We start from the raw sequence: 14,476 nt of genomic DNA, 5'->3' as shown, positions 1-14,476 counted from the left end.
GGCGGTTATTCATCGAGGTGGCCAGGGACTTGCTGTAAGTAGCCAAAATGTTTCATGTTGTACTATTTTCCATACTATATTTACCAGAATGTTTCATATTGTATTTTTTCCCATACTATACTTACCAGAAAGTGTCATACTGTACTTCTTTCCATACTAAACTTACCTCATGCATGTGCAGTAGGAATGTGTTTTTCAGAGTTCGGTTAGGTTCGGTTAGGTTCGGTTAGGTTAGGTTCGGTTAGAGTCCATAAGTACCAGAATGTTTATTAATGTATGAACATACTTCTAAACCCACATTTTATGTGTCTATTGCATTTATTTCAGTCATTTATGTGCCTTATTGGTGTGATTTGGGTGTTAAATAGGTGCTATGCATGTCCGGAGGGAGTTGTATAGGTGTTTCTCTGTGTTAGGGTCCGTAAGTACAAGTCCATAAGCTGGGGCCCAATATCCGGACAAAACCAATATCCGAACCTACCGATGGCTCTATTGATCCGGATATTGGAGTGATTACTGTATTTAAGAGGAGCCTGTGGAGTCACATGGAGAGACAGGCTGATGAATGAGGATACGAGTATAAAGGAGCATTGTGGTGTGGATGTGGATGTGATAGGAAGCGTTATGAGGAACACACTGAGGTGGTTTGGCCATGTGGAGAGGATGGAGGGTGAAAGACTGACGAAGAGAGTGTATGTGAGTGAGGTGGAGGGGGGAAGAGGGAGGGGGAGGCCGAGGATGAGATGGAGGGATGGGGTGGAGAGGTATATGAGAGAGGGGGGTGTGAGTTGGGAGCAGGGCAGTGAAATGGCGGGGAACAGGGTGACTTGGAGGCAATTTGTTTGTGGCCACCCCAAACGGGATTGAGGCGTCTGGCAATAGATAGATAGATAGTTTGTGCATGTGGTTGTGGTTTTTTCCCCCACAGGTTTAGAACAATGAGGATGATTTCTTAGCCATTATGTACCATTTCATACAATATGTGTTATTCAGCTACGGTAAGGAGCTAAAGTGCATTCATTTTTGCCTGGCAAAGATCCCTAACTCTTTTCAGCTCATTTGATATCCACATATAGATGATTGGAGGATCAGTTTGACAAGTAAACATGGAGACTTGTTGATACCTCACAAATAGGGTCATCAGCCCCTGCCAAGCAGATTCTTTGTAAGTTAGTTTACCTCCCCTGAGTCATTGTTTTATAACCAACATAAATTGTACTTCATCTGCAGCTTGCAGCTTGGTTTGTGCAGACCTTCATTGTGCATCATATGAGATTTGCAGTTTTGCAAGAATTCATGCAAGCCAGACTTAGTATTAGAGATGCTGGAGTGGCCCAATTTTTTCAGGTGAGAAACCGATTATGATCTGTGTTGTGGGTACCATTGCAGATGTTACTTGAAGGAAGACCATGGACAGCCCATATTTGGCGTACAGTTCAACCAGCACCTGCGTGAGGGTCAGCCATTGGTATTTGCCACGGCAGGCAACAATCGAGTGTCTGTTTACCAGTGTATGGAGGATGATGGTTCCATCAAATTGCTCCAGTGCTATAGTGACCCAGATGTAAGACATACTTTTCTTTCCCTGTATTGTGGAGAGCGTTTGCTTTTGCGTAATGATCTCTCTCTCTCTCTCTCCCCCGATTTTAGTAGAGGTACCGTAACAAGAAAGAATGATAAAATCCATTCTCTGACTGTGTTCTTATGATAAGCATTTGATTAGGTTAAGTACTTTTGAGATTGATGGATTTACAGACACATATAAAAATGACACTATGCCTCCTCATCAGGATCCCCGTACTTGGTTAATAGATTATACCTTTTGTATCTTGCTTTTTATATTAGGGGTACTTAGCCATATAGCCTATAGGTAGCAATGATTTTTGTAATCCAGAGTTGAAAGTAATCCTTTTTTTTTTTTTTTTTTTTTTTTTTTTTAAAAGCATTTTTTTTGTGTTAACTAGGACAACAGACCAGCTTAAAGTATTTCTCTGTAGTGTATACCTACTGTATTTCTGGTGATAGGAGTTTTTGTTGGTTGTAAAATTTTTGTGCAGATGATATAAATGAATTGTGCATTAGAAATTACTATACCAGGCACCCATTTTCTTGCTACAGCTTCCACAAACCCACAACATCCACTACAGTACATGGCAGCACATCCACCCACACCATGGAACATCAAAACAACACCCAGCACACGATACCATACACAAATACCTGTACTGTCATCTCCCCCCTCGCCCACCTCAGACCAGCTTCCAGAAGCATATCCACACTCATATCACTCGCTGCTCCATTCAGTCACTTAAAGACAACACACAGCTGCATCCACAGCCTCCTGACATCCACCCTTCTGAATCCTATCTTCCTCGTGAGGACAGGGTCCACCTGGCCAAGCTGAGATGTGGGCACCATCCAGCCCTCTTAAGCTACCAGAAGAGGCTGGATGACTCCGTTGCTGATGCCTGTCCAGGCTGCAACACAGCACCCCATACTGTTAAGCACATTATGGAAGACTGCATTGCACACAATCACCTACGCCAACAACACAACATACACTCTTTGAGAGCTCTGTGGGAAAGCCCGGTCTCGGCCGTGGCCTTCCTAATGGACTTGGGTCTGTTCGGCCAGACTGCCTAGGGAACAATTACTACTACTACTATACCAGGCACATGCTATATTATTCATTGTACATCTGGCTGGTGTTCTGGGGAAATATCTGTACAGTACATTGATTTATTACTGATTTATTTATTCATTTAAGATGCCTGTCTCATATATTATTAGAAAGTAGTAGTTTTTTTTTTTTTTCTGCAAAAAGTGATAAAATAACTTATAAGTTGAAAATTGGTCTCTCAGGCATTTATGTTATGTGTGGCTGGTCATCCATGCCATAAATGTCAGGACTGAGAAGCCAAGGCCAAGGCCACTATTCTGCAGGTGTGAGTGATTGAGTGTCTCTTCAGTTTTATTGGGTGTGCTATTGGTTGGTCTCATTTTGTATTTCACTGTTGCTGTTTCCTACCTCACCAAGTCTTTAGTTGGGAATGGAGATCAGCATGATGAGAATTCCATTACAAATACAGTATCAGATGCCTGTAAGAAGGAAATTATGCAAAATATTTTGTGTGTGATATCTTATTGTTTTATTACATGTTAGTGACTAAAACCTGTAACCTTTTGTGTTTAGCCTGAGGAGAACTTCTACACCGTGGCATGGAGTTATGACACAGAAACTGGACGACCCATTTTGGCAGCTGCTGGGTCACGTGGGGTCATACGCATCTTTTCTCTGGCCACCATGCAGTGTGTCAAGCACTTCATCGGTCAGTCAACCCAATCCTCTGCTTTTGTTTGCTCTAAGACTGCATTTTTTCAGTTATTTTCATAATTGAGTAACTATGTGGAGCTGATTTTTCCAGAATCATTTGACTGTTTGTCCTCTTCCCCTGGTATATACTGTATACCTATGGCAGTTATTCATTCATTGTGTTGGGCAAGCAGTTGATAGTTTTCCCACCTGTTTCCTTGTCTGGATCTTACCTCAGCATATCATTAGTTTAAAATTTTGCTTCATTTTTTTTTTCTTAATTATTGTTGTTTCTGTTAAAATTTAAGGAATTTAATACTGGCATAGTACCTAAATGCTCCTTGCTTGTCATAAATGGAATATGGTACATGCAGAAGGTTAGAAAATCCCTCACTCATTGTATTGGGTGCAGGGAGGTGGCAGCTTGAGCACTCGGCAATTATGTTGCTCTCAAAGTCATACCTCGTGTGGAACAAGGGGTAGGGAGGGAAACAGTACTTGGTGGCTTGTTTTTCCTATTCATTTTCCTAGATTAAGAACATCACTTTGGATCTCCCTACACCCTGTGGGAGTGAGAAAATTTTGTTACAATGATTTATGTATGAGGTTTTTAATATTAGAATAATTATTATACCAGTAATCACAAGTATGTTACAGTTTGGAAATATGATTTTGCCACTGGCTTCCCTGCAGGTCATGGCAATGCTATCAATGAACTGAAGTTTCATCCTCGGGATCCGAACCTACTGCTCTCAGTGAGCAAGGACCACGCGTTGCGCATGTGGAACATTCGCACAGACATTCTGGTGGCTACATTTGGAGGGGTTGAGGCTCACAGGGATGAGGTGCTTAGTGCTGTGAGTATAATTTTATATTTTTCCATCTGTATATATACTGTACAGTATATAAACAGAATGTTTATTATTAATTTTATATATATATAAATATCTGGGGTTGATGAGGTGTATGCAGAGATGATTAAGTGTAGTGGAGAAAGCAGAATGAAGTGCCTGTTGGAGATATGTAAGAAGGCATGAGTGAGTGAAACTGTGCCAGCAGAGTGGAAAAAGGCTGTGATTATACCCTTGTACATCTCTTCCTATTTCTCCCATATTTCCTGTCACTACTTAATGCTTTTCTTTCCGTTACAGGTGGCATTACATTGAGTGACAAGCCAAATGGTTTCCTGCAAGCCAAGAAACCATTTACAACACTGGGTGGTAACCATATAACCAAACCATACGTGCTCCCTACGTGTCAGGTGGGTTGGTGGAGGGTTAGTGCCCCTCCCTGTAAAACAAATGACTCAGAGTCAAATGGCCACCCCGTACGGGATTATGGCGTCTGGCAATAGATAGATAGATAGACAAAAATGAAGGTGAGCGTAGTGAGTGCAAGAATTATCGTGGCAGAAGTTTATTGAATGTGGTAGGGAATGTATGTGGAAGAACTGTAGAGAAAGTAAGAGAGATATCAGAAGTCCTAGTGAGTGATGAACAAGGTGTCTTTAGGAGTGGCAGAGGATGTGTAGATCAAATATTTGCAATGAGGCTGATAGTGGAGAAGGCTTGTGAGAAGGACTATAAGATGTTTATGGCATTTCTGGATCTTGAAAAAGCATACGACAAAGTAGACAGAGAAGGATTGTGGAAGTTTTTCTGCATGTACGGTGTAGGTGGTAAGCTGCTAGATGCCTTCAAGAGTTTTATGATGGTAGTGAGGCATGTGTAAGGGTGAATGGGCGTCTGAGTGAATGGTTCACGATCAACGCGGGCATGTGACAAGGGTGCGTGATGCCCTTGTGGTTGTTCAATATATACTTGGATGGGGTGATGAAAGAAGTAAAAACACAAGTAATGGAGAGAGGGATGCTGTTGGTAATGAATGGTGATGGATGGAATATCTCAAATTTGTTGTATGCTGATGGTGCAGTACTGCTTGCCAATGCCAGACAAGAACTTGGTAGACTAGTGCAGAATTTTGCTGATGTCTGTGAGCATTGTGCCTTGAGAGTAAATGTAGAAAAGAGTAAAGTGATGGTAGTCGAGAAAGAAGGTGACTCCCAGTTTGATGTTACAGTGATTGGAGAGAGACTGGAATTGGTGAGAGAGTTCAGATACCTGGGTACTGTGATACAAAAGAGGAAAATGTGCGAAAGAAGTGGAAAATAGAGTGACACAAGGAAGGAAAGTAGCTGGTGCAATGAAGGCCTTGATAAGAAACAGAGGCTTGAATGTTGCAGCTGCACGAGGCTTACATCAAGGAGTGTTAGTGCCAACTTTAACATATGGGTGTGAGACTATGGTGTGGCATGAAAATGAAAAGTCAGGAGTGAGAGCATTGGAGATGGTACTGCTGAGGAATGTATGTGGAGTACAGAGAGTGGACAGGATACAAAATAATGTGATTCGTGAAAGATGCGGAGTGAGGAAGACTGTGGACACCGGAATCGTAGAGAGTACAGTATAGCTACTGAGATGGTATGGTCATGTGGGGAGAATGGACAGCAATAGAGTGGTGAAAAAGGTATATCTGAGCAAATTTGAAGGAGGGAGGAGGTGAGGTAGGCCAAGGAGAAGGTGGAGAGATATGGTGGATGGGTGTGTGAGGAAGGGAGGTGTGGAAGCTGGTGAGGCTAGGGGACCTATGAGATCGAGCTGGCTGGATGAATGTTGTGAGAAGAAGTACATGATCAGGGATATGGCACCCCTTTTTTAACATGACAGCATCCGGATTGACTCCATCAGATACATTTATGTGAAGCTATAGAACGTGGTGAAAGTTTTTGGTGTATCAGATAGAGCCCGGATTCCGGGGGATTGAATGATGAGTGAATGGAAGCATGGCCCATTGGATTAGGCAAACTTGGACTGTCTGGACATTGCTGCTACTCACACTGCCGTAGGTTGGGAAAGGAGATCCGGGTGATGATGATATATAAGTGGAAAGTTTTTTATTATTTCATATATATAAATAGAAAGCTTATTATTTCCCCAAGAGGATGTACTTAGTACTTGCACTTTAATGTAATCTTTGTACATATACATCTGAGCAAGTTTACTTACTATGTGCAGCATTCTATGCGAGTATCCACCCGTATGGCACTCACAGTCAGTCGGCTGGGTGAACTTGACATGTTTACTTCCTCATTTTGTAGCAGTATGCACTGTATATGTTCCCTACATAGTTAACTGTTAATTATCTGTTGTCAATCAGCCTAGACCTACTCCGGGTAAAGTGAAATGTCGGATATTGCATATCCAGTGCAACATTCAGCTTTGAGCTGGATAATGTGATTCTATCCATCTTGACCCTCTATCCTAAAAACTTTCCCATGAGTTAAAGAATAAGCACATAAAAACAGTACTGTACAGTAATACAGTACTGTTCATAGTCTGCTATTTTATGTAGAGTGCTCTTCAACTGTTAACATTAATGGAGAGTAGAGTTGTACACTGTGCAGTACAGTACACATAATCCTCAAGTGATCTAGTGGCGAATGTCTCCATCTAAGATTACTCCCGCTCCACCACCTAATACTCAATCTCAGCCAGTTTAGTGCCAGTGGGAGTCAAGAGGACATCCATTGAGGCCTCTGCCTGGGGGTAGACCTAGGGTGGTGGTGCTGTGGCTGAGGTACATGGCTGAGATGAAGAAGTGGCCATGGTGGTGCCTGGCCAGGGTAAACAATGAAAATGTGAGGAAGTAGAGGGCCGTGCTGACAGAGGCCAGTACGATGAGGTCGATGGCTGGGGCGACAGAGGATGATGTGAGGTGGTTGAGGGCTGTGGTGATGGAGTGGCAGGTGTCACGGGACAGAAAAAGGACGTGATGGTGGACTGCCTGGGGATCCATCTTGACTGAAACCTTATCACATTCTTACAGCCCTGTCGCAGGTAAGTGGCCATGGTATCGGCAAAGATGGGCTGCTGATTATGATGCTCGCAGTAGTCAAGAAGGACGTCCTCTGCATCACGAACCTGCAGGAGACTCGGGGATTTCTTCCACTTCATTGTCATCATTGTCCTCCTCCACTTCAGGCTTTGTGCCCTCTGCAGTCACAGACGCCACAATTTCCCTGTTGGACAGAGTCTGGTATCCGAGATCTCCCTTGTCCACTTCCATCCAGTCGTGGATCATGTTCTCAGTTACCTGTTGTCCTGCTGCATCCGTACGCTGGACAGTCCTGAGCTTCCAAGGCGGCAAAGTCAGCAGTGGCCTCTTCACCCTGGAGGAGCATGTTCCAACCATGCTCAAGCATGAATGCAGAGTTCCCTCCAAGCTTGCACTCAGTTGCAGATTGCAGACTTGAGGGAATACCGCTTGAGGTTGGCCAAGGTCCTCTCCCCTCTTCTGTCCACACCTTGGGCTGCTTCCTCCTTGTTCTCAATTACAACCATCACATCTTCCATTAATCTTCCAGTACAGCTGCATCGTTCCCACGATAATAATTGTCCATGGGTTGTAAGATTGAGGTTGAATTAGAGGACAAGAACATAACCCTAATACGACCTCCATTTCCACCCAACTCTGTCTCAGAAGGATGAGTAGGATCGTTGTTGAGGAGCAGCATAGCCTTCACTTGGTCACAGGCAAGGCCAAGACTCTCTGTCTGATAACAAATTATCTCTCACAGCATGATTGTAGAACCAGTTCTTGAAGTTCTTGGCTGTAAACCAAGCCTTCATTGAGTGGAAATAAATCACTTGGAGACATCCATCAACCCCTGGAGACGGCATGGCTGTTTAGCATACCCCACTACAATAGGTTTCAGATGATGGGAGACTGTTGCATTGGCACAACACAAAACATAGACGCACTGTTTGCTCACCTTACAACCAGGTATCGACTTCTCGTCAGCAAGGGTACAAGTCGACGCTGATGGAATAGACCAGACCAGTTTGATCAGCATTTTAAATGTGATTGAGATAGATGCAAACTCATCCATTCCTTCAGTGTCTGCATCAAGCAATTCACTATAGGTCATCTTGTTGGACAGCCCATGTCAAAGTTTGAAACGAGTCAGCCAGCCTTCAGATGCCTTGAAATCTGTGGTCCTCAGTTGCTCAGCGATGTTGGTGACAGCAGCCTTCAGCTTGACAGGACGCACAATCATGCCACTGGCACGCTGTTGTTGAAACCACTTCAGGCAGGCCTGGTCAAAAGTTCACAAAACCATGGATTGGCCATCATCTTCCATTTGTGCCGTCACACAGTCTCACCATGTTGACCCTGGAAGAACATCATGATGTAGTGTTTGTTCTCCTGCAAGTCCTGCAACATGGTCTGTGGCATGTTGTAGTGCTCCATTAGCCTTGTGATGGTCCAGCCTTGCTCCATCTTCTTGATCATCTTTATCTTCTCCATGGAGAAATTGATATGACGCCTCTTAGCAGGTGGTGGAGGTGCCATCAAGACAAGGACCAGGACAGAACTCAAGGCCAGCAAGACCTTCAGCAGTCAGGGCACCACCACAAAAGCCACAAATTCAGTCATGACACATAACTACTGTACTGTTGTTACAAATACATTCTGGCCACAGGAGACGCACATCAGGAGAAACAGCATGGGGAGGGGGGGTAGGAGAAACTGCTCTGGGGGCTAGGAGAAGTAGCATTGGGGGTTGGCACTCACACTTGTAAGCAGTACAATACACAATAATTTTACAGTATCAGTAGCGCACTAGGATATGATCACTGACAGGCCATTAGCTTTGCAGTACAGTACTGTGCAGTACACTACCTCAAACATAGGACACCACAGAGTTGGTAACAGGACCAGGGTTTTGCGACCGCGTGGTCAGAAGAGTGGAGCGCACAGATACTTCTACATTGAGGGACATCCGCAAGCGAGAATGAGAGCACGCGGGTATTCTCAGCATGCCAAGTGAGGTGGATTCTGATTGGCTGGCACGTAGCAGGAGTTTTCACTGGCTCCCGAGTTTCAGGAATTCCCCTGGCACTGGTTGGCTACCACTTACGAGCCGGTCGACACCCCTCAACACCAGATATTGCATAGAATCGCTGGTTACGTCCTGTTTCAGCATCAAATGTTTCAAACTGCTGGATATTGCTTTAATAGAGCCATGATAGCTGCGCCGGATATTGTGACAACAGATAATTGAGAGTTTACTGTACTTATACTCTGTTAGTATTTTCTTATGCAGTATATAGTGTACCTCATTTTGCTTGTCTTGAGTGGATGGATAAGAGATCCGACATTGTCAGAAGTAGATTACAAACCATATCCCAGTAGGTTACGTATGTAGAAGATCAAATGGTGCAACCAGAATTGGAGGAGAGACTGCCTTTGGGAATATGGCTTAGCTGGCAGCTATTGTAGTGTACTGTTGTAAAATTTTGCTGTAACTGAATTAGTTTCTGCATGGTATTAATTCTTATTAGACACTGTCTTGATAAGTGCATTACTGTATTGTATTCCTCCTTTCCATTCTAGTACAGTAAATCCTCTCTGATTGAATCCGAATAATTCAGAAATGGGTTAATTCGGATCTTTTTTGACCACCAGACAAATAATTTTAATTCAGATAGAAATTCGAATTAAGCGAGACTTGTCCGAAAAGGGTTCCAGTGATAAGTTTTTTTTTTTTTTTTTTTTTTGATTTTGCCCGACTCTGGGCAAAGTGGATGTGAACAGTTTTTGTAGTGATAAGTGTAGTAATAAATGTAATTTTTAAGAACTGTACAGTACCTTCAATGCAGTTAAGTGTATTGTACTCTACTACTGTGTTGCAAGACTTCATTATCAAGGTTTGACAATACTGTACAGTATTTTATTTATTGTATTGTGCACTCTGAGTATAAAGTAATAATATACTGTACTGTTCAGTTTTTTCTGAAAAGGCCATGTTTTAGTGAGCGTGGGTGTGATTTGGGGATAGATACAAGCATGAGCTCCAGTAATTCGGATTTTTGGATAATTCGACATATGGTTCCCCCCAATTAATTTGAATTATAGAAGGTTTCCTATACTGTATATAATTTTTCATTCTAATTTTTGGAATTTTAATCTGCTGATTTATTATTTTTTTTATAATTGCAATACGGTAAACAAAATCAGCTTTGAGAAAATGCAGGTCAGTGACACAGCATCTTTCATCCCCTTTTTTCTCTTTTTGTTGTCGTTCTGGTTCCTCATCTGAATGTGAACCTGATGGATGGCAGGCATGTGCTGCTCATTTCCTGCCGTCTACCATTCTCCTTTCAGAGGATAGGAAGAAAATTGAGAGTTATATATAAATAACTTGTCTGCCCTGTTATGTCAGTTCTGCCACATAAAGGCATCCCTCTCCAGTACCTCTACATCTACAGGACATTGATGTGGAGGGTCGGTGCATTGTGTCCTGTGGAATGGATCACTCTCTGAAGATATGGAAGTTGACCACAGACACTATGCTGTCTACTATCAATCAGTCTTACACTTTTAATGCCAGTCGATCAGTACGCCCTTTCCCAACCGTCCAGCAGAATTTTCCAGATTTTTCCACCCGTGATATTCACCGCAACTATGTTGATTGTGTCAGATGGCTTGGTAGATTCATCTTGTCTAAGGTAAGCTTTATATATAAATATATATATATACACACAGTATATACTGTATATTTTTATATTTCTTTGTTTTGTTTTCTTGTAAAGCAGGCACTGTGTGTATGAGTAGATGTAAACTAATGATGTACGGTACCTTACAGTATTTCATCTGTATGTTACGGATTCCATCTTTGATGATGCAGAGCAAGAAATGGAACCATATGGACTGTTGGAAATGAAAGTACATATGACTGGACACTGTACACAATGGAGTTACTGTACTTCCCATGCTCTTGTGGCAAATCGCACATGGCCACTTCCCCGGTACCGTCAATGAAGAGGGGGAGTGGCCATGTACGATTTACTACAAGGGCGTGGGAAGTAATTCCATCTTGTACAGTGTTTGTGGTAAGTGGATGCATAAGAGATGTAGTGGTATTAGAGGGAGACTGTGACATGACGCTGTATTTCACATGTCCAGTATGTCGGGGAGAGCATGTAGAGATTGCCAGGTGTGAAAGGATTGAACATGCTGGTGAGTCTCTTCAGTTTTGTGAAGAGTTTTGTTATTTGGGAGACATGTTATGTGCTGTAGGTGGGGCTGGAGCTAGCTCTGTGGCTAGAGTGAAGAGTGGTTGGAAGAAGTTCAGGGAACTGTGCCTCTCCTGACATTGAGAGGGTTCTTCCTCCATGCTAAGGGATCTTTGTATGCAGCATGGATTAGGAGTGTAATGCTGTATGGTAGTGAGACCTGGGCAGTAAAGGAAGAGGATATATGCAGGCTTAGACATAATGAAATGGCAGTGATTAGGTGGATGTGCAGTGTGGCCCAAAGTACATGGCCTGGGGGAGCTACGTTTACAATGGAAGAGTTGAGAGGTAGGATGGGACTGAAATGAATTGGTGTTGTTATGAGGAGGGGTAGATTGAGATGGTTTGGGCATGTGGAGAGGATGGAGGATGATAATTGGGTGCAGCAAGTGAAAAGTGTTGATGTTTGGGGTAGGGTAGCAAGAGGTAGACCGAAAAAAATCTGGGACGAGTCAGTGAGTGTGACCTCAGGGGTAAGGGACTAATTAGGGAGGCTGCAAGAGATCGAGCAGCATGGAGAGCTGCCATTAGGTGACCAAGGCTGATGCTTGCTAGTGTATGGAGCCTTCAAAAATGAAAACAAAATGACAGTCAGTGAATCAGATATATGCTAGTAGAAACAAATTCCTCTCTTTTGAATAATTGTAGCCATGTGTAAACATATTTTTGTATCATAGGAGATGGTAGAAATGTAAGCAAATGCATTTGTTATATATATATATATATATATATTATATACAGTAATCCCTGTACTATCCGGATGCCCACTTTCCAGACACCCCACTTACCGGACATTGTGGGCCTGGACCTTCGGAACCTAAAAATGGCCAAAAAAAAATCCCCCCCAAAATCCGATTCCCCCCCACCCACCCACCCATAATTTGAAATTGCGGCGCGGCACTGAACAGCTGTTTACACCAAGGCCCTTTCACCCCTTCCTTCCTCCCCCTCCCCCCCACCCCTGTCAGGGTTGCCATTTAGTAATTTTCATTACCAAATGTGGACCAATTTGGTAATGAAAAATTCGTTTGGTAATGAATCAGAATAATGCATTACCAAACGGATTTTTCACATGTATGAGGATACACAGGATGGAGATGGTGGATTGTCTGCTGTCTCTGATTAATCTGCTGGCCTAGATAGCATGAAAATAATCAACATGCTGTTAATTATAAGGAGAGTGACTTTATGAATTAGGTAATGAAATGTTAAATTTGGCAATGAAAATTGAGGAGTTTGGTAATGTGGCCGTTGCGATCTGACAACTCTGTTTCCCCGTCACCACCAACAGTTATTGCCTAACTTTGATCGCGAGTAGATGCTTATCACAATGGAAGCCACATGTGCTCATTTTTTGTGAATAAACAGTGAATAAACTGCAATACCTCGCCACTAGACCACACGGGAATTTACAGTGTTGTTTAGTGTTAAGAAATTAGAATTTAGAGTGCAAAGGATTAACTGTGGAGTGCAAACTGGCAGTTGAAACTGGCGTGGTGCAATTAACAATGTGCAGTGTTAAACAATTATAACTGTCAGTGCAAAGAATTACAGTAAGTACAGCACAACACTAGATTACTGTACTTCCTTCAAAAGCATTTTCACCGCTGCCAAAGCCTATAAAGAAGGCAGCCACAGACATGCTGTAAGTACCCTGGCTGTGGTACAGTCACATCTAATTCCTCATTCTTTGGTTCCTTTTCATTTAATTCATGCTTTTTGTCCATTATTGGTGTGAATAGGGTCTTAGATTGGTGTAAATGGGTGCTATGCATGTCCGGCAGGGAGTTATATAGGTGGCTTTCAAAGTTAGGCTGGGTTAGGGTCCTTAAGTACCAGTCCAGGAACCAGGGGCCCACTTTCCGGACATGCCATTGGCTCTGTTACATCGGATAGTGGAGGGATTACTGTATGTATATATATATATATATATATATATTCCCTGAGAGAGAAGAGTGATGCAAGTACAGAAATTGATGGTTAGGAATCTATCTATCTATCTATTGCCAGACGCCTCAATCCCGTTTGGGGTGGCCACAAACAAATCACCTCCAAGTCGCCCTGTCCCCCGCCATTTCACTCCCCTGCTCCCAACTCACACCCCCCTCTCTCATATACCTCTCCACCCCATCCCTCCATCTCATCCTCGGCCTCCCCCTCCCTCCATCTCATCCTCGGCCTCCCCCTCCCTCTTTCCTCCTCCACCTCACTCACATACATTCTCTTCGTCAGTCTTTCACCGTCCATCCTCTCCACATGGCCAAATGATGATGATAATAATTTCTTATTCAGTTGGACAAAAATTGATGGTCAAAACTGATTCACTAGTTGTGAAAAAATTAGAAAAAAGGGTCATCTGTTTCACAATCAGGACTACCGGTAGTTGGATTTACGTAAACATAGCTGATCCAATCTCTCCAGGCTGTTTAGAGGTTAATATTCAGGTATATGAAAATGTCAGGGCCTTAACCCAGTTATGTTACAGTAATTCCCATTTATAATTTTCTTTGGTTATTGCAGGTTTTCATTATTGTGATAATTTAGTTGACCAATTAACCCATTCAAGATTTGACTATATTGTAATTTCTCGTTTGTTTTGGCATCCTTCAAAAAAAAAAAAAAAAAAGCAACAGCTTGGATTACACCATACATGTTGTGAAAGTCTGATGCTTTTATTTAAATATTCCATTGAAAGTAGACCTAAGAATGTTGAACCTGCAATAAACTTTTTTTTTTTTTAATTGAGATTGTTTATAGATAGATAGATAGATAGACAGATAGATGTAGGTTATATATATATATCTAATATAGAATAGCACTAGCTGTGTGTGTGTGTGTATATTTTGGGCAGCCGAAACTGCACATTCAAATCGCACCAGGATTGGCACAGAAATCGCATAAAATTCGCTGATGTGAAAATGCTTGGTCCCATCACGATTGAAAACCTTTTACAATATTTAATGAGCGATCACATTTTGACCAAAAAAAGCCGCTCCTGGTGCCCGGCATAGGATCTCTGTAGAAT

At 42.6% G+C, this 14,476-nt stretch overlaps 1 protein-coding gene across 2 annotated transcripts in view; it reads left to right on the top strand.

The window, feature by feature from the left end:
- LOC145412142 (polycomb protein EED-like) overlaps window positions 1-14,476 on the top strand; it is a 43,806-nt gene that overhangs the window by 6,765 nt on the left and 22,565 nt on the right. For both annotated transcript variants that reach the window (XR_013899537.1, XM_080282075.1), the window contains exons 3-6: window positions 1,390-1,564; window positions 3,194-3,329; window positions 4,007-4,170; window positions 10,645-10,884. Coding sequence is in view for 1 of the 2 variants with exons in the window: in XM_080282075.1 (XP_080138201.1) it covers window positions 1,390-1,564; window positions 3,194-3,329; window positions 4,007-4,170; window positions 10,645-10,884 (715 nt within the window). In the remaining variant the exon portion in view is untranslated. The remainder of the gene's footprint in view (window positions 1-1,389; window positions 1,565-3,193; window positions 3,330-4,006; window positions 4,171-10,644; window positions 10,885-14,476) is intronic.

This window comes from Coenobita brevimanus, chromosome 92, assembly GCF_032717465.1.
Source record: "Coenobita brevimanus isolate Jiangsu-jjx chromosome 92, ASM3271746v2, whole genome shotgun sequence".
In the NCBI taxonomy this organism is placed as follows: Eukaryota; Metazoa; Arthropoda; class Malacostraca; order Decapoda; family Coenobitidae; genus Coenobita; species Coenobita brevimanus.
The sequence above is the reverse complement of the archived record's forward strand: the minus strand, read 5'-3'. Positions and strand labels throughout refer to the sequence as shown.